This window comes from Xenopus laevis, chromosome 1L (genome assembly GCF_017654675.1).
Source record: "Xenopus laevis strain J_2021 chromosome 1L, Xenopus_laevis_v10.1, whole genome shotgun sequence".
Classification (NCBI taxonomy): domain Eukaryota; kingdom Metazoa; phylum Chordata; class Amphibia; order Anura; family Pipidae; genus Xenopus; species Xenopus laevis.
Window position 1 is genome coordinate 189,956,304 of NC_054371.1, and position 25,897 is coordinate 189,982,200.

Below are 25,897 nucleotides of genomic sequence, written 5' to 3' on the forward strand. Positions count from 1 at the left end.
ACTTAAAATTCGATAATACAAAACTTCTCCAGGTAAAAGCAGTCAAGATCCCATAGAAATCAATGGGTGTTGCACTGATCCTATTGGACCTTTTCTTAACCATTCAGACTTTTAGGGGGTTTGAGATTTTTTTTTTTGGATTATTCAGCACTTTTTTTCTGTTTGTACTTTTTATATTTGGATCTTTTAATAACTTTCATGGTATTTGTGATTTTAAAGAAAGATTCTAATCATGGTTTCGAAAAGCTCTAATACCACTAAAATTCGATCTTTTGTAAATTGGCCTCTATGTGATTGATTTGCCTTGTGAGTGGATAGTTGTAATCAGACCAGGTTCTGAGAAATAGGTAACATAGAAATCTAGTAGCTGTTCAAACTTTTAAGGGCAACCTGCCCTTTGCTCTGCAATTATGTATTCCTTGTTATTTCTGGATTTGGTTATATTGTGGCTTTACTAATATCGAAATACAGATCCTGTTGATTATCTGATTATTTGTTTTGCACATATACAGAATACTCCTCTGTTTCTTGATAATTGATTCATAAAACAATAGTCTGTTATCACTTATTTAATTTTTTTTCTGTGGCACAAACAGAATATTTGCCCAGGCCTTACTAACAGCTAATTATACACATAAACATTTTCTCTCTTTTGGTAACTCACACTTACATAATTCTTGAAAATGAAAAATAAACACTTGCTTTGATGAAGTGCTAAGCATGAGAATACTGAAAAATGTACACTGTTACTGTAGTCAGGGTTCTTTATTGTGAAATCGTTCTTATTGTTAGAACTGGCTAACTCAAATAGCATTTATATATATTAATTTTATGTTTCACAATTGTATTCAACTTTCCTATATCTATAGACAATGTTCTATTTTTCTACAGAACATTTTTACTGAACAACTAAAATCTGGAAAAGACAAATTAATGGCAAACTGGCTTTAACCGTCTTTTTTAAATCTGTATTAAAGTGGTTTTCTAGTACTTGAGTTGGAAAACTTTAAAATATTTATGTGAACTTTGTGTCTAGGTGTACAACAGATGTTCAAACATATTGTACCAGTTAATTAACAAGCCCCCTAAAGAAGTACAGTATTTCAAAAATAGTAATAGTTCAGAGTATTCTTAGATTCTTCCTTAAGATATCACTCTGCTATCTAAAGCTTTCTCTAGACACCACTATCAAATAAAAATATTTAGCAGATAAAGAAATATCCTCCCTTAGCCATCCTAATAATATAAATAATGATAATCCAATCAAAAGATTATAAATTATTTTCCTTTGTAATCTGATATAACTTCAGGTATAGTTAGTTAAAACTGATAAAACCTTATAATTCAAAGCTAAGCACCAGCAGTAAAAACCCACCTATCTTTTACTCTTAAAGGAACAGTTCAGTGTGAAAATAAAAACTGTGTAAATAGATAGGCTGTGCAAAATAAAAAATGTTTCTAATATAGTTAGTTAGCCAAATATGTAATATATAAAGGCTGGAGTGAACAGATGTCTAATAAAACAGCCAGAATCCAACTTCCTGCTTTTCAGCTCTATAACTCTGAGTTAGTCAGCGACTTGAAGGGGGGCCACATGGTACATTTCTGTTCAGTGAGTTTGTAATTGACCCTCAGCATTCAGTTCAGATTCAAAAGCAACAGATATGACCCATGCGCCCCCCCCTCAAGTCTCTGATTGGTTACTGCCTGGTAGCCATGGTAACCAGTCAGTGTAAATCAAGAGAGCTGAAAAGCAGGAAGTAGTGATCTGACTGACATATGTTATGCATACATACATACTCCAGCCTTTATACATTACATTTTTGGCTAACTAACTATATTAGAAACATGTTTTATTTTGCACAGCCTATCTATATAGCCAGTTTTTATTTTTACACTGAACAATTCCTTTAAGAAACGTACCATAAACTAGGGTTAGCATTGGCTTTATGCTGTACTGAGTACAAAGCAAGAAAATTTTGAATTGTATTTCCCACATTTGTGTTTGTTACATTTCAAAGGCACATTATATTAAATAGGTAATTTAAATATGTAACCTTAAAGGGATACTGTCATGGGAAATTTTTTTTTCAAAATGAATCAGTTAATAGTGCTACTCCAGCAGAATTCTGCACTGAAATCCATTTCTCACAAGAGGAAACAAATTTTTTTTATATCCAATTTTGAAATCTGACATGGGGCTAGACATATTGTCAATTTCCCAGCTGCCCCAAATCATGTGACTTGTGCTCTGATAAACTTCAATCACTCTTTACTGCTGTACTGCAAGTTAGAGTGATATCACCCCCTCCCTTTTTCCCCCCAGCAGCCAAACAAAAGAACAATGGGACGGTAACCAGATAACAGCTCCCTAACACAAGATAACAGCTGCCTGGTAGATCTAAGAACATCACTCAATAGTAAAAACCCATGTCCCACTGAGACACATTCAGTTACATTAAGAAGGAAAAACAGCAGCCTGCCAGAAAGCTTTTCTCTCCTAAAGTGTAGGCACAAGTCCCATGACAAGGGGCAGCTGGGAAATTGACAAAATGTCTAGCCCCATGTCAGATTTCAAAATTGAATATAAAAAAATCTGTTTGCTCTTTTGAGAAATGGATTTCAGTGCAGAATTCTGCTGGAGTAGCACTATTAACTGATTAATATTGAGTGCAGTGCAGAATTCTGCTGGAGTAGCACTATTAACTGATGCTTTTTGAAAAAAACATGTTTTCCAATGACAGGATCCCTTTAAATCTCTTTCTTTAAGACTTATTCAAAGTGTCATGCATGCCTAAGTAGTGCCTTAGACTGCATGCCTTCTTTTTAAAATAACTCCCCTCCTCTAGTCCAACTGATATCATCTACAGGTACTTGCTACCTCAGTAATGATGAAATGCAAATTTGAGTTCAATAGTGCTCTCGATTCTACTGATTCTGCACATCCTGTTCTTGTGTATTTCATGGAGATTCTAATTCATCCAGGTCATGCTATACAGTATCTAGTAGAGTCAAGTCTAAAGAAACTGGACTTTCTGAGTTTTCTTTAAAACGTTTCTTAAGTTAACTTCTTTGGAACTGAAGAAGCCAGTAGGATGAGTGGTAAAATGTTTTCAAGCAAAGTCCAGTTGACTCTACTAGATACTGTTCTGAGATCTAAGTTGAGATAAAGCATTGGATGTGTAACTTTTGGTGGCAATATAGCCAGAAATGCCATGGGCTGTTAGAATTTAAAAAACTAAAATGAAAAAGCTTAGTTTAAGGTTCATGGAAAGTTACAACTTGCTCTTGGTTTTTAGAAACAAATGGGTGGCCTCCCAAACAGTAACCTACTTGCCACAGAGACATCAATGGCAGTATATAAAAAAGAAAATATATGTTCGTGCAAAAAATCTTGTAACACTTGTTCATCTGATTGTCGAAATGGGCACTTTTTTCACACCTCACTATTTGTGTATTCAAAGATCTTAAGATTCCCATGTTTCTTATGTGCAAGATATAGTATTAATCTCTATGTCTAACATTACTATTGCTAGCATGGGTAGGCCTGTTTCTTCTGCATTTATTATTTGTACAGTATGTAATCTTTACACTCAAGGGGCAACAGTCAGGAGCAGACAGGAGCTTCCAGTCTATGCATTGTTTGAGAAAATGTAATATGAGTGTAACACCTCTACAGATTCTTTTCAGACACATTTCATATATGTAGCTAGATAATGTATGCTAATTTAATCAAGTAGTTTTTTTATGATCCTGAAGGATAACATTTTAGGCTGCTGAAGAGTCCACTCCATTCTGATAACCACTCTGTTTATCAATGCAGAGGTCTAAGAGAATAATGAATACTCTGGGAAACGCATTACAGTATAGTTAATAATGATCTATGACCACAAGCACTTTCTATTTCACCTTTACCCTCCTAATTACACTTACTACTTATAGCGATTATTCTAAAGTAGCAACATTTTTTTCAAGAGTAGCTTTGTCACATTTCTTATAATTGCACATAGAATGCCATGGAAAGAAAAAAAATGCTTGAAAACAGCTGTCATGATTATTGTTTCCCTTTTTACATTTTTAATTTCAATAGCTATTAATAGGGAATCATAATGACCTTGAATTGATTGGCTTAAGCATTGTATGCAAGCATGTCTATTGCTTAACTAATTACCATGGATTTCATCATTAAAAGGACATAAGTTATACGTTACTTTGCACAATCTCATTAATGCTGTTCAGCTTTCTATAGTGTTCTACCTACTCTTCTCTTCATTCCCATAAGAAATACGGCCCTTGTAATAAAAGGTCATAGGCCTAAAGTTGGACAACTCCTTGAAAAACGATAAATAATGAAAATCATGTCACTTCAAAAAAATTCCATGAATTGATGTCTACATTCACAGCAAATCTAGAAGCCATAGAAGTCAAACTTGCATGATTAAACATATAAAGAAGTGTGAAATGATCCAGATGTAAAATATATTGAAGTTGCCATAATGCTTGATTCCAACACATATTAGTACAGTTACTTCTTATATACATATATAAACCTGAGGTCTTATGAAATCTTTATTTAAGGTTAATGCACAGTTGTGCATTTTCATAGGCAGGATACATACAAGCCATACAAAACATTGACAGTTATTTAATGGTGAAATATGTCTACTCCTATGAGACTTGCCAGAGGCTTCTGTTACTCTGCCAGAAAAAGCCCCTCCAGCTGTCGGTGTCTGTTGTTCTGTGAAACTCTCATGTGAGACTGGGACTTGCGCTCGGTGTGCAAGAAAGTCGCATAAGCCTTGTCTTAATCTTATCTGACAGCATGCACCCTCTCCTGGAGTCTAACCTCACAGCAGCACTAGTGCCTGCCCAAAAGTAGCCCTAGGTAAAGCAGATTTAAAACTTGACAGTGGTCTTTGACATTGAAGCACAACTATGTTTGAATAACACTTTACTTCTTGCCTTGAGGTATTTATAGCCCTGTGTGTCAAATGCAGATAATTCAATTTGAAAGAGACAGTTACAGTATCTAGTCAACTTTATTAATTCCATATATAATACTGTATGAAATGTGTGGTATTACTACATATTTTTATTTTACAGCAAATATATTTGTATGTACAGTAGGCTGCCATAGCCTTGCAACTAATCTTTCAACCCCTATTTTAACTTCAGAAATGCTGCCAATACCATTAAATTATAAAAATGTAATTTCTTGCACTATGTTTATAGACAAACAATGAATGATTTAGAACTCCACAATTTAAGCTCCAGGTCTTGAGAATATGCTCTGTGCATAACAACTAGACATTTCTCATCTCTTCTCCTACTCTGCCGAGAAAAAGCTTTGGAAGTAAAGAAAATGACCTCCATCTGCTCAACATATTGTCTACAATTGTGATGAAGGCCAAAGCATTAAATTACCTTTGCTCCTGGGAGTTTCAGAAGGATAATTATCTTCACAAAAAAAGTCTTTACAATACAAGAAGATTTATCATTTTAGAAAGGAACTTACAGATGTTCCTTGTGGATTCTTTGTGGTTGGGAGCAGGTGTAAAAACCATTTGATTATATCTGCCTCAATACTACCTTCTCACATCAGGTGAGGAAAGTTCATAGATAACGCTGAAAAAGCTATTTTGGATCATGGCATGGACCTTTCATGAAACCACAGCTTAAAGGCATGAAAAAGGATAGAAAATTGTTACTTTGAAAAATGAAATTAAATGCATAGATGATATTTTTCTCTTCACCGACATGATAAAATATGATCTACTGGAAACCATTGACTTAGGAGGCACCTTATACTTTTGGTTTCTATGCTTTATTAAAAATTATTTAATATAATCTATATACAAACATGTTTAGAGTCTTGAGAGTTACTGTATCTTTATCATAATGTTATCATTTATCCTTCAGAAGCAGACACTAAAACTTCTACATTGCATAAACATCCTATCAATTAATTAATTTTGAGTCAGATAAATGGTGTCTGGCATAGTAGAATTAATACAGTTCTTCTGCCAAGATACACAAAATGTCCCAAGATTTCTGTTTGCAAATAAGCCATTCTGAACGATTGTGTAATATGAAAGCAATTGAAAAGGCTGTCTATATTTTTTTATTTTACTAATTGTGCTCTGGCCTCTGCCTGGATTCAGTCAGTGTAATTCTCACTGATTCTCTTTTCTTTCCTATGTAAGTTTAGTATTAAATAACATGCAGGTTTAGTATACCTACAATTAGAGCATATGCAGAATTACAGGGTATAGGAGTAGTTGGAACTATAACCTTTTTCTTTTAATTTTTTTAATTATTTTCATGAAAAATGTTAAAATGACAAGACTTTGGACATTGTTTTATTGTTACGGCTATTATGTGCAATACTTTTAAATTTGTGTACCAGGACTGACCTTGATTTTAAAAAGATTAAATCATAAGCAGTACATTTAAAAATGATTTGTATTTTTATTTACATAGCCATAAATCAGATATTCAGACATTTGGACCCATTCCTGTTTGTTTTTAGTCAATTTCAGATAGCATTATTCAGGGAAAACAAGAACACGGGTGCATACTGAAAAGCCCACCAGCATAGCCACAAATGATCTCCCCATTTAGGCAGTTTTTTTACTCAATACCTAATAGACCTTGAATTTTGTTTTTAATGGATTTACCAAATCCAGGATTTTGCCTTTTTCAGCAGGATTTGGATTTGCCCAATTCCATGTGCCTGGCCAAATGAAATCCTAATCCTTAAAATAATGACTTTCTTCACACAAACCAGGAAGTAGAAAACAATTGATTTCAATGTGCAAATTATGGTTTGGATTCGGTTCTTTATTCAGCCAAATCTTTCACGAAAGATTCAGGATTCTGCAGAATCCCAAAATCATGACTTTGGTGCTTACCTATTAATTAATTAACCCTCGATATTCGACTGTCAAAGTAAAATCCTTCGACATCCAATATCGAAGTCGAAGGATTAAATCCTTAGAATCGAATGATTCAAAGTATTTTAATCCATCGATCGAACGATTTTCCTTCGATCAAAAAAAGCTAGGAAAGCCTATGGGGACCTTCCCCATAGGCTAACATTGGTGCTCGGTAGGTTTTAGGTGGCGAAGTAGGTGGTCGAAGTTTTTTTTTAAAGAGACAGTACTTCGACTATCGAATGGTCGAATAGTCGAACGATTTTTAGTTCGAATCGTTCGATTGGAAGTGGTAGTCGAAGGTCGAAGTAGCCAATTTGATGGTCGAAGTAGCCAAAAAAATACTTCGAAATTCGAAGTATTTTTTATTCTAATCCTTCACTCAAGCTAAGTAAATGTGCCCCTTAATGTATTCTAGCATGTGGCTTACTTGGCTGCTTTCGAATTTTAAGATTTGTCATGGTACAGAAACTTTGACAAATTTGTATGTGCGACTAGCAAAATATACGTTTAATTCTGTTTATTTCAGATACTCTTGATTTAGCCTTGGGCTCTTTTAATTAATGTGATGCCAACACGATCATTTAAAGATTGGATATTGTTCCTTGCATGCATTAATATGTTTTTACTTTGAAGAATAGCTTAGAAGACTAATCCTGGAAGCGCAAACTAGTCTTGTGGATATTGCTTATATAAACACATGGGCTGCACATGTTCCTGTAAATTGCAGTTGTGAACAGCAAGCAATAGTTACTAATTACTTGTGTCATCTAAGCTACATGCTGTAGCTTAATTGTAATGGTAAATAACCTTTAGGCAAATCAGCAACATGTGCACCCTTTGTCCTACACATTGCCTGCTGCCTAACCTAACGCTATACACAAGATTGTTTAGGCCAGTAGCAGAAATGAAATCCTGGGTATTTGGATTTGGGATGCATTGACAGCAAAGAACCAACCTAAGATGATCCTCAACATGTCAAATACCTTATGTGGCATAATGGTAAGCATTTTAATACTTGGGTCAAAAGGAAAAATCATATATTATAGACAATTCCTATACATGAATGAAGTCAGTAGGTAAAAAGACCTCCTAAATACCGGGTTTCCAACTATAACCTGTCAGGCTTTTCTTGACTATAAACCACTATATAAAACCTCCCTAAATAGCAGGTTTGTGACAATAACCTGTCAAGCTTTCAATTAACTATCATCTAGCATATATATCTATACCTGTGATAACATATAATGGACTCTGGTCATTTATGAACATGAGTTTATTCTTACCACAATTTACTAATACAATTACAAGTTAAATTGTTAAATCCCATAATAAAAGAAGCATACAACATACAAGGCTTATTTATAAGGTATATTCTAAATCAGGGGTGTTCAAAAGGTAGATTGGGATCTACCAGTAGACGTTTGGCTGGTGATCAGTGGATCTCAAGACACTGTCAACAAAAAGCTTGTCTAAATCACCCTCCCATTCCATACTTTTCATTCAGATATTTATTATGTTTTTAAGGTCACATGAGAATACATATTTAAATAACAAAATAGATTTTCTCATAAATCAATATTTAAGTAATATTTTCCATGGAACAGAATTCTAATAATGCTTTTATGGATGTAGATCATAATGGGACAACATCACTAAAAATAGACCCTGCATTAGTAAAGTATGGGCACTCCGGTGTGTGTGCATATAGGGTTATGTCTAACTTGCTATCCTTAAAGATGTTTCTTCAGATACATCACCTGTTCCTTATTCTTTGGTTTCTTCCTACCAAATGGAAGATTGTCCATTTATATCCCTTTGCCCTCCATGACAACCAGGATGTAGCCCGCTAAAGTTTGTTTGTAAACATCCTGTAACCAGGATGGAACACTGCCCAGTAGTAGTCGCTGTAGACCATGAGATACTTCAAGTCCCATAGACATCCATTGAATTCCAGTAATGCACTATACTGAATACCATCCATTAGGTGCCAATGTATACTGGGTCCCATGGGTCTTACTCAACATCTGTTAAACTAGTTTTTCTCGGAGATGGTCAGCACCCTTTACATGAATTCATTTGGGGAAGATGGCTCTCTTAGTTTGCTTTAGTAACACCAACTGTCTTCCAACCCTTTCTTTTGTTTAGCATAGTCATGTTTCCAAAGGCTTCAGCTCTTGCACAAGCTTTTATTTGTTTATTGTATCAGATGGATTGATCTTCCAAAGGCTTGCTTGGATACCTATTAGAGTCTCTTTTACCAATAATATTTGATCATGAAGTCCATTATAACAGGAATAGTCATCACTGGTTTAGGGTATGTAAGGGTGTTATCTATCGGCGCTTGGACTGTAATTGGATGTCTATAGGTTTCCATAGCTATCCCCAATTTAATACAACCTGTTTTAAAATGTATTGGCCCCCAAACATGTATATTGGTACTACACAACTGAATTTGGACTGCAAAGGTCTCTGCTGTTCTGGTGCAAGCGAGGTATTTTTGCAGAATGTATTTCAAGCCAATGCAAAATCCAAATCTATGTAGAACATTTATCCATGGTTAAAACTAGATTTGTTTTCTTGTACTGATACCTGCAGAATAAATAATGTATTTCTATTATTTTCTTGACAACAACATCTGCAGAGTTCTGCACTTGACAAAACCAAGAAATGTTTATTCAGTGAACTTTGCTACTCTATGTCCCATTTTGTTTTTAATTGATCACTATGGGAGCATTTATGCAAGTAGCAATATGGAGCATATTCAAACTTATGAGAATGCAAGTGCTTGTTAATTCCAGTAATAGAGTCATAATGGAACATTCATAACAATGTCATGGGGGACATTTGTGCAGCGATGTAGGGTCTCCAGTCCCAATGGTGTTGAAGGATGTAGTTCTGTGGTTTTGCTGATCACTTAAACTATTATTTGGTTTAAACCTTTGCGTGGGTGAATTATTTCAAGCTGAACAAAATATGAAAAATTAGTCTTTAATTGGGATGTAAGGTATTTTGAGGTTGTGTACTAGGCAGTAATTGAGTAATTATAGTTTAAAACTTTTAACTTTTTTGTCCCAACAGATTTTCTTCTATGCTTTGTAATAATTTCAGATTTTTGTGTTGAGAATTAGGACAAGTTGTAGATAGAGTTAGCGACCCCCTAGAGTGCTGAGGCAGCTCAGATCTACACTATTTCCCGATAGGCCGGCTGGTAAACATGCCCCTTAGGCCATAAAAAGCTGGTCATACTCAACTGCTAGTGTCAAGTTGGGCTTGTTGTGTTTTTACTGTGTTGTTTGAAGTCTTGACAAATCATTTTTAATGACCCATGGCTATGTATATTTAGAATGCTTACAGCATTTAGTTAGGATGCTATGTTCATTCACAAAGTCCTTGGACTGACCAGTTTTATATTCTGCAATGCTGCAGTTGTCACATTAGGGCTTACTCCTACATGCATCAATGGTTATAATAATAAAGCCATTTAAGTTTTCTTTTCTGCACCATACAGAAATTTTTTTTTTTAAAAAATACAGTTAAAAAAAGACTTATAGGAATCATAAAGATGGAGAGTAAGCAATCTGTTTCAGCAATTAAGTCGACCGTACTTACTTTATTTTCGCCAGGTATGTATTATGGCACTAATATTGTAATGGTAAACTAACCAACCCTGTAAGTATATCGTCCTACAAAAGAACTCTTTGGCAAGCAAAGTGTCAAGAAACGATGTTAACGGTTATGTATATATTTTTTTCTTTTGTACTGTACCTCGTAACTGTTCCATAGAAATGTGTGTGAATGGGAGTGGGAATTAGATTCACTGTCAGCAAAGAACAATTTTTGAAGTGTAAATCTGTTTTATGCTGAAAACAGTCAGACTTTGCTTGTTGTAGCCCTTCCTGGCAAGTTAAATTCCCACTGCAGTAAGCAATCAATACACAAGTAGGAGCAGCAATTGCAGGGATTAAAGGGAGGGGAGCAAGGGAAGATGAACACCAGTCTAACCACATGAGGATCAATATGCTGACAAGCCACACAGCATGAAGTTGCCCCTTAGTTTGCTGCCTTACTTTATTATCCATGTGTATGACACAACTATGCCCAGAGAAGCTTTTTGGGCTAGACAAGTGTTGAACTTCAGAGACAGTGACAGAACACAGATCCTTTAAAATCGAGATAAGGGTCAAGTATGTTTACTTTGAAATAAGGCTCTTTTTATATATAGAGTTATGTGAGATGGAGTTTGAAACAGAGACGCATAGTATATAATTTACAAGTAGGAGAGCAGGAGAAAGAGCTACTGAACATATAATTTATATATATATATATATATATATATATATATATATATATATATATATAGATATAGATATAGATATATATAGAGATAGATAGATAGATATGTGTGTGTGTATATATATATATATATCTATCCCTTTATTACTCTGGAACCATGCAGTTCTGGGCTTATTGATGACTGTGCATCTAAAATCTATTCATTGTTCAGTATGGTTTAAAAAAAAAAAGAAAATGTCATCTCTGAACATGTTTCTCATAGTTCATCAAAGAGTTTCTACTCAACAATACATTAAAAGGATTTAAAAAAAGGAAAAAATATTTGATTTGTATCCATGCTCACTCCCCTAACAAGCTCTTACCTTGAAAGAGAGAACAGAACTGTATAATTATTACAATCCTAAAACACTGTTCTAGTTTACACAGCACTTGAAGGGGTACGTTTATTGTGATACACAACTACAATCAGGGGTCACAATATTACCCCAGAAGCAGTGCTACTTGTCTGTGTACCATATACGTGTGCTGTAGTAAAGTATGTCATTAATTTTACTAAAAGGTACTGGCAAAGCAGCAGCATCACTTAGGTGGTTTAAGGCAAAACTCTTTAATAAAACCTAAACAAGGTGAACAAAAACAAGGAATGCAACTCTGTATAGAATGACGTTTATACATTTATGTTTTCAGCCTCTGTAACAATGTTAATTAAGAAGGCAAAGAGCAATATGTCATCCTGATCATTAGTGCTGAACAGTGTGTTGTCATGCGCCGTCATAAATGGGTTGAGTGTGAAATTGCATATACAGTAAGAACATTAACAGATCTTTATGTAATTTTTCCTTGGTAAGATATTTCAAACAATGGAAAGGTATATTGCCTTGCCCATCCCCAGTGGCGTAACTAGATATTACTGGGCCCCACAGCAAATTATTTTTCAGGCCCCCAAAATTTTTAGCAGTTGACTTGTTTTACCAATATTTATTTAAACTGTATATGAATTAGGGCCTCGTGGGGCCCCTATACCTCCTGGGCCCCCCTGCAGGCGCAGGGTCTGCTTCCTCTATAGTTACGCCCCTGCCCATCCCCTTATGAATTTTAAAAATTATAGTTCATGTAACCATGAATACACCTATTTCCCGTATGTATGTTCTATTATTTTAATGATAGCAGGGTCGGACTGTTGGGCCCTGGCCCTCATAGTCCCCCATCAGCCCAGACCCGCTCCCCTGATCGGCTGGTCCACAAAAAACAATATGTGGCCCCCATATGCGCACTGGGCCCCAGATGTTTGGAACCCGGTCGGTCCCAATGCTCCAGTCCAACCTTGAATTATAGCATGGTCACTTGGTTTCACTGGAGTCTACATATTGAGTTTATGTTGGTAGATAAGGCAACATGTCAGCTCACTTTAATCTTAAAGGTACAGTAGCACCAAAAAAAGTGTTTTACAGTAATGCAAATATAATGTAATGTTGCCCTGCACTGGTAAAACTGGTGGGTTCAACTCGGTGGGTATAGAAACTCAACTATAGTTTATATTAAAAGCTGCTGTGTAACCTGGGGGCAGACATTCAAAGCTGAAAAAGTAGAAACGGCACAGGATACACAGCAGAGATCAGATCTGTAGTAGTGTGCTTGAATGGCTGCCCCCATGGCTACATAGCAACTTTATAAACTTTAGTAGTGTTTCTGAAGCAAACACACCTGTTTTACCATGCAGGGCAACAATACATTGTATCCTCATTCCTTTAAAACACAATTTCTGATGGTCCTCACACTTTAGTTGTTTGTGGTCATTACCAGTAACTCTCAGACTGGGGTTTATGCTGCGAGACCATTTGTTATTTACTACTTTTTCCTGATTTTTGATTTTTCAACACTTTGAGCACAGTTACAGTATACACACTAGTTACACTTATTAAAGTTTACAAGGTTAAAATGAGTAAAACTATAGATGTTTTAGGATTTTCCGAGCCTTACAAATTGGTATATTTTGCACTTGGGCCATTGCTGTCATGTCCAGCCATTTATATTTGCCCTGAATTATGTTTTTGCCTTTTGTGAATGAATAAAAAAATACTAATTTCAGCTGGGATTTTGCAGTTCTACAAAACAGCCTTTTTACTTTGGTTGCCTGAACTCATGTTAGAAACAGTAATTTGAAATGCAATCTCTCACCACTGGAACAACCTAATTTATTCAACTGTGTAATTATGATGGAAATGGGCCAGTCCAAGACAGTAGTTTGGGCTCAGTCTTTTTGGAGTTTTGTTCCACTACGCTGGGTGAAAAAGGAAGGTTACAAATAATAAGCTTCACTGGTTGATTTGTAATGAACTAGTTATAATGGCCTGGCTTCTCATAGCTACAGCTGAAGATTACAGAGCAGCTTTAACTAAGTGCATGCAACCACATCTTATTTTGATCAGCTTTAGCAGAGCTATGACTTGTAATTATCATAATCTAACAATTAGCCTGGCATCCTTTCTCAGTGTTTAATTACCCTGATAAACTGTAATTGAATGGAGGACTTAACAAGAAGAAGAAGAAGAAGAAGAAGAAGAAAAAAACTTTGTATCCTCTTTAGGTATGATCACTGTGTCTTTGTCTTTAACAGCTCAACAGTGTTGTGTAGACAGCAAAGTCTTGCCTATCAGTTCCCCTACTTTAAATTCTAGAAGAATTCCATCATCAGTTCTTGACCTTGACTATTAATCTTGGTGTTAGCAGAGTATCTACACATGGCTCAAGTTGTAGCATATGTGCAAATATAACTATATAACTAACTGTTATGTAGAAAGACATATTTAATTCCTGCATTCCTGTAAAACATGGTTTACAGGGAGTCCTTGAGTCCTACTTTCTGATAGGGTCCAGGATGGGACTGATCTATAGCTTCTTTCTTAGAAAACACATGACCAATATATTATATATCCTAATGAATAAGTTCCCATCAAAGAATCTTAACAAATTGGGATATACATATCAACATTGATTTTGTTTTTACATTGTACATCTGTAACACAAGCAGGCCAAAGGTTTATTATAGTGGTAAGGCAAACTGAGTGTAAGGTATTTTTAGGAATCAAAAGCCCTACCAAAATGTTTCCATGTGTGTCCTTTTGGGATGCACCAAATCCACTATTTTGGGATTTGGCTTAATCCCAAATCTGTCATGAAGGATCCTGGAAATCACGAACTGAATCAAAACCCTAATTTGCATATGCAAATAAGGTGATTTTAAGGATTCGGATTCAAGTTTTGCCAGACACTTGGATTTGGCCGAATCTGAATCTGTTGAAAAGGCTGAATCATGGCCAAATCCTGAACTGAATCCTGAATTTGGTTTCTGAACTACAAATACCAACATTCTTCCTCTCAAAATATTATATAAATGAATATACATTAATATTATTTTTTTCACAGAATAATCTTTCAAAGCTGAAATTAAGTTAGGATTAGACAATTATGGGTCAAATGATTAGAGCTGTAACTGAGCAACAGCTGAAAAGCCTCAGGATGCTGGCCCACGAGTTAGACAATCCAAAAATAATGTGCTGTTCTAGATATCTAGTTAAATATGTCATATCTTATTTCAATAGCCAACAAAGTTATTAACTTGAAGACAAGTCTCTTATAAGCTTCAGATTTCATAATTACAAAACACATTCATGTGCACAAGCTGTGCTTGAATTTGCATTAATGGATAAACAGAGCATAGGCATTAAATTCTGAGTATGATGTTAGCGTTTCTACTTTGGGAAATGTCAGATGATTTTTGCATATTGTATGTCTTCTGCTCTTACTGCAGAAACTGAAAACCTCATAAGCAAATGTTTATTGACTGAATGTGCCAAATCAGAAGCCAAAGCTTATTTGTTATTACATAAAATTGGGATTGATGGCATAAATATCTTCATGTAATGCACTGATACTATTATTGGAATTCTCAGTAAGGGAATTAGACAACATAACAAAGAGTAATATAACCTTCTTTGGCTGCAGAAGAACTCCAACCATAGTTATCACTGTCTTGTAAGGAGGCCAAGCAAAGCAATACGTTACTATTTATATTTTTCTTTTAAAATATTTTATTAAAGAGGCATAAAATGGTATTACTAAAAATATTAGTATTCTGGTCAATATAACCTTACAGCTAGACAGTCAACTTTAAAATGCCATCTTTTTCATCCCAAGTAACTATTACTGGTTTTTAAGAGTTATGGAAATTTCATCTGTGATTTCCATTCCCAAGGTAAAATAGACAAATATTGTCAACGTACAGACATTCCACTGAAAGTAGCCAAAAGCGTGTTGTGGATTCTCAAGTTAGAATCACAGTAGACATGAGATTTAGGGATAGGCAAAGCAGTTTGGCACATTTTTAAATGTTAATATTTTGTGACGTTTGTCAGCTGCCATTTTGTACAGTATATACCTGAGAGCAAAATACACCATTAATAACAAGGTTTCACATTTCAATATTTATTGTTTGGGTTGCCATCCAATGGTCACTGCTTGCAATCATGGTAGAATGATGGTTTGACCTTATCAAGCAGTTATTTCTAAAGGAAACATGTCTTAACCCTGAAAGCAGACTTGTTTTGTATATCCATAACGGTTTAGTAGTCACAAATCATGCCATCTCTCTCTGAATACAGATGAGCTGAAATGTGTAAAAACAGCTTCTCATTCTTCATGACTATAATTTCATAAACACAGCAGTCATGTTGTAAGTATGAATCAGGACAAAACTGTTTGAAGAAATCACATTTCCTGTCATTAGGTAAATATGCAAACATAAACCACTAAAATAAAATACAAACTGAATGATGCTTTTTTTTCTTCATGAGAAAAGTGTAAAAGTTATACTAAATAGAAAATATAATTTAAACAGAAGCCTGTATAAGAGGACAGACTCACAAGATACATTAGTAGTTGTTAATTAGTTAATTAGCATTCATGTTTAGTCCAGTGCATACATGAGAATTTGGATAGGTCCTAGATATCAACAGTAAAGGCATATAAAGGCAGTAAAGGCAATATAAATCCCTATCGCTAAATTTCAATGGTAAAACTAGGGTAAGACTAAGAAGATGGCTGAGCTGGATGCTATTTAAAGGAGAAGGAAAGGTCTTTTTACTTGGGGGTGCCAAAAGATAGGCATGTATTTAACTGAACCCCCGGGCCAGTGCACCTATTAGGAAAAAACTGCACCGGCCCAGGATTCTTCCAGCAAACAACATGGAGAATTTGTCTTCTTCTTTTTTGTCGCGGCTGCACATGCTCAGTAGAGTGAAAAGCTGAACTTCAAAGAAAAGCCAGCTATTTCAACTGCGCATGTGTTTCCCCCGTGAAATTTGAAGAAAGAAGATGCTAGAAGACGATCGATCCATGGTGCTCGCTGGAAGAATCCCAGGCCAGATGCAGTTGTCTCCTAATAGGTGCACCCGCCCAGGGTTTCAGATAAGTACATGCGATCACTTGGCGGTGCCTAACTTTTGCCACCCCAAGTAAAAAGACCTTTTTATTCTCATTTAAGGTGCTGTGCAGATTGTAGGGAAATCACACATTTAATCCACCCCACAATGAACTCCTTTCCTGCTGTGTTATGTAAGCACATTTATAATTAGCAATAAGCTTCCCAAAGTATGAGTCAAAATATTTTTTTTTTGTAGATAGTCTTTTGCCACCCGAAACCTTCGGAGTCAGAATACATAGTTGAACTTCTAATATTGACCTTATTGCTTGAAAAGGTCTCTTCTACCACTAGGCAGATTACCTCCAACACATAACAAGGAGTTTAGTCAAATAGATGTTTTGTTTAAAGCAATCATATCACAAAAGAGAACTGGATTTTCACCATTCAAAGGAATCAAGCAGTAGTCACACAGTTGGAACCATGGCAGTTCCAACAGAAATGGCTAACTTCATTTCTACTTGCATAGGACGTTACAATTTTAGTACAATTTAGCTTACAAATGTGTAATACGTGTTTTTAAAATAATTTGCCCACAACAGTGAAATGAACGGGTAACACTGCCTTAATTCCAAATGTGATTTTATCCCTAGAAATCGACAGATTTACCTTGTTACCATTTCTATTTTAGTTGACAGCTGGGTGTGTTAACTTTTAACTGGTATGTTCACATGCTCTTGTTGACTATAGAAAATACCTTGTGAGGTTTATTATGGTCTAACTGGGCTCAAGGTTTTTCTGGACCTGTGTATTTCAAACACTAATAAACTGAACTACCCAATGGATACTGCACTAGATAAGTATCATCAAGGTTCATAGACCCGTACAATCATGTAAAGGTCTTCAGCATTCGTTTTATGTTTTTCATGTATGTAGACTATCTCTTATTTTTATCTTACTTAAATGTTAATTTGAGACAACACTTATTCCTAACATATGTCGGCCCTATATAAATAAAGGATAATAACATACAGTTAAGGCTGAAGTCTTGATGTTTCAGAAGAAACCTCTTTATAACAGCTGAACACTAGAAAACTTGCAGATGTCAACTCTCAAATGGGAATATGTCACGACCCCTTTCATCTCACAGTTTATACTTCAGCTTTATCATTGTGACTAGCAGTGGAGGAAGATCAATTAGTTGAAAGCAGGGGAGGTCACCGAGCAGAGGTTATTATATCATCAATTTCGTGTGATGGATTCTGAACTTACTTTGAACAATACATTACATAAAACATATAATTCCTGGTGTCTGTGGCTCATCTAATAAGTTTTGTGTTTCATTAACTTGAAGCTGATCTTTGCACACATGATATTACTCTAAGAACGGTAAACACAAAATGTATCTTGCAGGAGAATAAACCCTGAACTTTAGGTAATTCACTTTCTAGGAGTATATCTTTAATCACACTTTTGAAATAAAATATGATTACAACTTTTGATGTTTTTCTTCCCACATTTTTTACATAAAGGATTCTTGTTCTGCTGGAAAGGCAATATCTTGTCACAACTATTATACAGTACATGTTATTTTTTTTCCCCAAAGCACCAGGGTGGGCTTGCATGTATAAATGCTAATTTATCATTCAAAGCACATCAGTGTCAGATGTCACAAAATGACACTTGCTAATCCTCCTCTGTTGCATGTCTGAAAATGCTTTATAATAATTAAAGAGAAAATCCATTTGGGCTAGCACCTTGGGCTACAACACTCATCTGGCTCGCGTTCAAAGCTGTCAGGTTAACCGTAGCACTATTAATTCATATCCCAGAATCCTTTTATCATAAAACTGCAGGATTCCTTTCTGTGTAGTTTGGCAGGCAAACCACATTGCTTCTATGTTTCTTGTAAATGCTATACTTGCTTTGTATGTTTCCTGAGGAATGAGTGCCAGCAATGTGTTAAAAAATAAACATGGCTGTCGTAACGTCATAAATCACAGAAAATAGGTGAAAACAGACTTGTTGCAGTGAATATATTTGTATGTTTTTTTTATATGGCTGAAAAGACATTTCTTTTCTCAAGGCAGATGTAAAAATATGAAGTTCTTGAATAGATGTGTTATAGACTCAACAGTGTAGAAATGTTGATGACAAAAGGAGTGAAATGGATATATTCCTGTTTCCCTATATATGTGTGGCTTTCACTAAGGCTACTGACTATTTTTACTCATATTTCACATTGTTATGTTGGACTCTTTTTATATTTCAATGGAAAAAGATCACCTGTTCATAAAATATAGTTGTTTTAGTCTAAATTTTACATAGGTGATGTACATACATTGCTTATTCTCTCCACTTAGCTTTATTATCTTAGTTACATACTGCCATCATTCTTCTATTGAAACACTACCCCTGGTGTAATATCATGTCAATTATTATGATTAGTGATGGGTGAATTTGCGCTGTTTCGCTTTGCCGGAAAATTAGCGAAATTCGGGAAACTGTGCCCGTTATTCGCTGGCGGCAAATTGCACAAATTCGCACCTGGCGAATAAATCCGCCCATCACTAATTATGATGTCCTTTAAACCACAAAATAATTACATTTCGTTTTGCTTTAAGACGTTAGAAAGGGTTGATTTATTCTTTCTTTCTTTTCAAATGATCTTTATATTATTGAAATTAATAATTAATCCTGCAGACTTTTTGACAGAAGTTTTAGACCACAAAAAGTCCACAAAAAGAAAGGCAACTACGCATTTTATGTTAACAGATATATAACAAAACTGGGTTGATTTATTCAACAAATAAAACATGTTCTGATGATGCTAGAACAGATAATCAAACCCACTACACTGAAATTATAACTTTGATAATAGATGCTGCTGTGTTTTTTTACTCTGCTGGATACAAATCACTGAAATGTGAAATCACAGGAGTACTTTTCATATTTTGATGTTACCTTTAATAGTGCCCTGAATTTCTTCTTCTTCATACCCAGTATGCAAACTTGATATTTGAAACGGCAAAACAAAGCAGAGTATATTAACTGTGTATATAGATGATTATTGCATTTACAATGGGTACAAAAGGGTAGCTACAAAATGACATACAGACAAGCCAATACATTAGGTAAGTGCCTTTCCTGGAAGGGCTTACAATCTGTAATAGTGCAGATAAGTAAAACACAAGGTGAAAAATATCCAGTCATTGTATCATTGTTCTCTTAAAGACTATCCATGCTAGTTAAGAAAGTTTGCTTCTAAAATTATTTTCCATCTAGGTGATATAATAGGATAACAATTTCTGAATCAATTCTTTTTGTGTTCACAGGTTCATGAGAGGTGATTACCACATTGATGTCTGTATCAATGACTACCTAGATGTGTTCTGTCCTCATTATGAAGACTCAGTTCCTGAAGATAAAACTGAGCGCTATGTTTTGTACATGGTGAATTTTGATGGTTACAGCTCCTGTGATCACACATCCAAAGGCTTCAAGAGATGGGAATGCAATCGCCCTCACTCCTCTAATGGACCACTAAAGTTTTCAGAAAAATTTCAGCTCTTCACACCCTTCTCATTAGGGTTTGAATTCAGACCAGGACGGGAATATTATTATATATGTGAGTACCCATTCAGCTAGATTCTATCTTGGTTTTGAATCCAAGTTTCCTTTATTTCTATTTTAAATAATTTTATCATTTAGACAACTTTGGGAAAATAATGTATTTTATAATGTACTTGTACAATTATACAGACATCAGTAGAACTCTGAATGTCTTTACGTGCATGTTCAGCTGTGCATATTTTTAAATGAATGAATACTTCAATTTAATTTAAATTGCAGAAGGGCTTAGAGGAGCATTTGAAAAATTGAATGTCTTGTTTGCGTAGGGATTAACATTACGGTACAAATTAAAACCCATTATTTTTAGGAGATATTAGGGCTCATTTACTACAGTGTGATCCACCATGTTTTCCCATGGTACCACAACTTATCCCAAAATGTCATTGTAATTGCCTCCACCACAATCAGGTGCTACTCACAGGTGGGTTTGGGCTGAACTCTTCCTTCTGCCCAACCGTGACCTGACTGTGCCCAAATTTCATCTCTAGCAGTCAGTATTTATAGATTCACACCTGCTTTGCCCCACCACTTTGGTGACATTAGAGATGGGGGGGGGTCAGACTATGGTCTATAGATAAAAATGGCTTGCTGGGTCAGGATGGGTGTGGGTTGGGTATAATTCGACTACATTTCGTGCATGTTCATTTCAACAACAAGTTAGGTAATAAAATACACTAAGATTGCCCAGATGCAGTAACCCAGAACAATCAATCAGCAAATAAAATGTGTCATTTGTTTAAATGCAGACATCTTATTGGTTGCTGTAGGTCACTGCACCTGAGCAAATACAGTGCCTTTAATTACATATGGTGGTATGTGTTCATTATATATATATTCGTATGAGGCATTATTGGGTTTTGGTGTTAATTTTGCTTTAAATTAAATATAACGATAAATTAATATTTAACTTTACTTTACTTAATACATTAAGTATTAAGTAACAATCAGTATTTAAATAATTTCTGAGACCTACCAGTTTCTAATTACTTTATACCGTTATCATAGAAAACATTATACGGTAATATGTAATTGGCTGTTATTTGTATTTTGAGACCACTTAATTAAATTCACTTTTGTTATGTCCAATGCTTTTTTCCCATGTTTGCTTGCCTCCTACTTTCTTGAAAAGAAAGGGATAGCACGTTTTTCTATGTGTTGTTCTTTTATAGTTTTTCTAGATTTAAAATGTTAATCTATGAAAAAGGAAATACCGTATACTTGCAACTGTGTAGAGAATGTTTCATCCAGACATAAATATTTTGGAGTTAAGCCTCTTTTAATCTTAATACATGGCCTCTGAATCTGACCTGTGAATTCTGCACTGATATAGTGCTTTTAGAGTGATAAAATGCTTTGCATTACTTTGTAGGAGGCCTTTTTCATCTGCTTGTGTGACAAGACACCTGGGTGACCCATAACACTCTATAGTCCAAGGACAGGAGTTGAGCTGTCATCCATGTAAGAAGGATGCGAGGCAGGGAAAGGTCATGTTAATGGTTAATTTAACATCAAGGCTAAGTTCAGGATAGCTGATTTTGTTAACTTCTTTGCTAGAACCACATACTTTTGTGTTGTTATGGTGATATAAGGCCCTAATAGATTACTGATGTCTAGAGAAAGGAAACCTGCTTTTGTTTAGCATACATGTGCTTCTGACAGGTTTCAAATGTTATAAGAAATTAACCATAATTTAATTAATAAAAAATGTGTAGCCCCTAGAGTTTTTTTTTGTAAATTTCTAAATTCCCTGAAGCAAATTGTCTATTATCTAGTCTAAAGAAGTTTTTGGTTACTGGTCTTTTAGATTGGATGCTTGGGTACGTAGATGACATGCCATCACATTATAGCATAGGTTTGTGTATATCAACCTCATCTAACAGACTAACACAGTATTTAAATTGATACATTTGATAATCTGACTTTGGACCCCTTTTATATAGGAAGTAATGCAGTGAGGGACCAAATAGGGTAAGATTTGAGGTGAAGACATATTTGCTGCTCTAGATATTCTTGGAAATACTGCCAAATAGCTGATACATCTACCATTTTATATGTTTGTATATAATATTGTTCTGTGAGCAATTCTAACAAAATGTAGACCCTCGAAAGATGACTTGAACCATAAAAGTCCAAAAACCACTGATCTAAGGCACAGAAAGAAAAAACAGTAGATTTGAAACTCATCATCATTATCTAGGGAAGGGGTGTAATATGGGGGAATGTAAACAAATTCATAAAAATACAAAATCACACAAAACAGGTCCTGTTTATTTAATAATATTAAGTAGTTATTATCAATAATAAATTACAGAAATACTGTGAAATACTTTTTAAAATAATTGTATTTTGCCTGTTATTTAGGTAAAGGGAACAATCTGGGTAATGCTTGTTGACAATGCAGGTAGTAATATGAACATTTAATAGCAGCAGAGCTAGCAACTATTAAATACATTTTAATACATGTGTGGCCACAAATTGCAAACAAGTAGTATACAAGTAGCACATGAGATATACAGAGATACAGTATGCTGCAAAATTAATAAGGGACTTCTTAACAGGACGTAAAAGTGTTTGGCCAGAGGATTTAGCTGTGGTCAAATATTCCATACATTTTAATGTTGATTAGAGGTGTTCAGCGATCCATATCTAGAGTGTCTAGACTTTTATACAACTCGTCCATATATTAAAATATCGGAGACCACTTCGTTTTAAGGGGTTGTTAGCAGCCCTTTAAGGACTGACTAAATAAAAAGAGATTTTTTATTTATGTTGTTGCTATATATTTTCTGTTTCGCCTTTTTTTCAGAATTTTTTAAGCAAAGGTCAAAAATAATCAGAATACCTTCATGTTTTGGCCCAAGACCAAACCATTTCAGCATAATGAATGAATGTTCGTTATAAATGGCTAAACACTTTTCTAATGTTTTGAAACTATGAATACATATGCTTTTATTTCAAATACAGCCTATATATAGAATTACTACACCTGTGGTAGCTTTGGTGAAAGGAATGCAGCTCTAGGATATCACATTAAGCTTTATTTAACAATAGCTAGTGGTAGCTGAAGCAAAACCGTATAAATTAGTATCTGTCACGTCTCCTGCATTAAATGTGGAATTAGTAATCTATATTAGTCATAAATGTTTTTCCAGGTTTTTTCCAGGTTTAATAACAAGCAGACTGACTGCCAAAGCACTTTCTGGAAGACATTTTCTTCACTAACTGTCATAAGGAGCCAAACGGTCATTATGGATACTTTGATAAAGATTAACAGTCTCAACAATTTAATGGAGGGAAGAAGAAATACAAAAGCACATTTTACAGTATATTCCAGCTGAGCTCAGGGGTTCTTTGCAGGCGTAATTTGTTTTAGCCTTGATAAAATTATACATTGGAGGTACAAGACAATGTGATTCTTTGAAAAGAAATCGGAGAGAGGTTAATCAACAGAACCGTCAGAGGTGACTGTCTAGCCTTCCATGGAGAGCGTTCAACTACAACATGTTTTGTATGGCTTACAATGTTTAATACAAAACTGCTTTAAATGTTGCCTAACAGAACATGTAGTTTTCTGAAAGAGGGTAGCTTAAATTTCACACTCCTTTATCTGCACTACCAGCAACCGAAGTAGATTTGTCATGCTTTGAACTTGACTTTTTAATTTTTTTTAACTTAAATAAATCTGCTATTAAATTAGTGTGTGATCGTTTGCCATTTTCCCATTTAATTTTTACATTCTGTCTTTCTAGCTAGCTTTTTGTTAACCATTTAAAAAAATATATTATTATTATTAGCCTTCTCCTTGACACAGCAAGGCGTTCTGACCTTTTATTCTGCAAATAGTTCCCTATTTAACTACATATTTATGGAGTTGCCACATTGCTCTGGCAGAAATTCTAAAGCCCCCCCCACACACACACACATACAAAACTGCATGACTTTTTATTCAATTTATTTGGTTTTAAATTTTCTGCAAAATCCACAGTATGTATAGATATGGGAGGTCATTTACGCCTGCAACCACTCCTTGCACTTGTCTCTGTTCAGATGAAACGTCCGTAAGTGTCAAAACGTGCAGCAGAATTGCATTTAAAGAGTCCGGCACAGATGTCATTTTGACCCGAATGCTAGAATAAATATTGCTTAATTGCAGCTAAATTGAGTAAATCTGGCTTTGCATGCTGCATTTGTGCTCATAAATTATCTTAATAGTTTTCATTAAAATACCAGACTATATATGCACAGGGTCAGATTTGATTTCTTAAAACCCTAGGCTAGGCATCTTACCCCCCTTTTGTAATTACACCCCTATCATCATCATTGGTACTGGAAATAAGGAAGCTGCATTGCAGTCTGGATCAGCAGTAGAGTTGATGGCAATTTTAATCTCCTTTTCAGTTCCCATTGTGTTGCATTAAATTTGACGGTGTGGCCAATGTGAAACTTGCTCTCCTATATCAGAAGCTTTTCCACAAATGTTGTGGGTATTCTATTTTGAGTGCATTTTGCCTGTTTTCCCTTCTTCTCCATGACAAACTGCCATTGTGTTGTAAAGGATATCTACTGAGAATTGGTAAAATGAAAGTTTAATTAATGTCTGGAGAGCTAAGTCTCATTAGGATATTTAGTGACATTTTTGTGCATTTGCTTGATCTGCATTTTCTTTAGCTGGATATAAAATAACAATTCTACTATGGTACAAAGCCAGAAAATTGATTTTGTCTGTGTAACAACTTGAAAGTCCCTTTAACAATCTGCCTTGATGTGCTCTAAGATCTAGTCTTAACAGTCCTGACCTCTGTCAGGAAGATTGTAGTCAGCTTAGCAAATTCTGCACCATTATACATGGATGTCTAATGCAATATTCCTTAGCAAATGTGGAAAACCTGTCAAAATAAAAGAAGTACATTCTTACAGCTACTGAGATTTTATTTTATTCTGCAATTAACAATATACTGTTATTTTTGTTGTTTTTTGCATTCAGTCATTTCTTTGTTTTTAAAGGGATCCTGTCATCGGAAAACATGTTTTTTTTTACAAAACGCATTAGTTAATAGTGCTATTCCAGCAGAATTCTGCACTGAAATCCATTTCTCAAAAGAGCAAACAGATTTTTTTATATTCAATTTTGAAATCTGACATGGGGCTAGACATTTTGTCAATTTCCCAGCAGCCCCATGTCATGTGACTTGTGCCTGCACAAGATCAAAACAGGCTGTTTGCAAGTTTGGATAAATGGCTTTTGAGCCATTAGGCTGTATCTGTGCTATAAACCAGCAGTTCTGGATGCATAGTTGGCCAAAGGGACACAAAGGAGTGATTTGCATGTGTCCGCCCATGATGCCTTATGGGAGAATCAAAATTCTCATTTTTTGTATCTAGGCAGTGCTGTGTGTATGGCATGAGACAAGTAAATACTTTCTGATTCCAGAAGGCATCTCTTTGCATATAATTGCTAGCTAAGGGCATTTTGGCTCCTTTTAGCCCTTCTCACCATAACCAGATTTGGTTCCCCATAAGGAAATTAAAAAAAAACTTAGGGGATTATTTATTAATGTTTAAATTCAAATTTGTTCTACTGATCAAATTTGAACTCGGGTTCAAATTATGCTTTCTA

At 35.1% G+C, this 25,897-nt stretch overlaps 1 protein-coding gene across 2 annotated transcripts in view; it reads left to right on the forward strand.

Annotated features, from left to right (window-relative positions):
* efna5.L (ephrin A5 L homeolog) overlaps nucleotides 1-25,897 on the forward strand; it is a 275,283-nt gene that overhangs the window by 205,900 nt on the left and 43,486 nt on the right. For both annotated transcript variants that reach the window (XM_018264450.2, XM_018264443.2), the window contains exon 2: nucleotides 19,983-20,275. In XM_018264450.2, coding sequence (XP_018119939.1) covers nucleotides 19,983-20,275 — 293 coding nt within the window. The remainder of the gene's footprint in view (nucleotides 1-19,982; nucleotides 20,276-25,897) is intronic.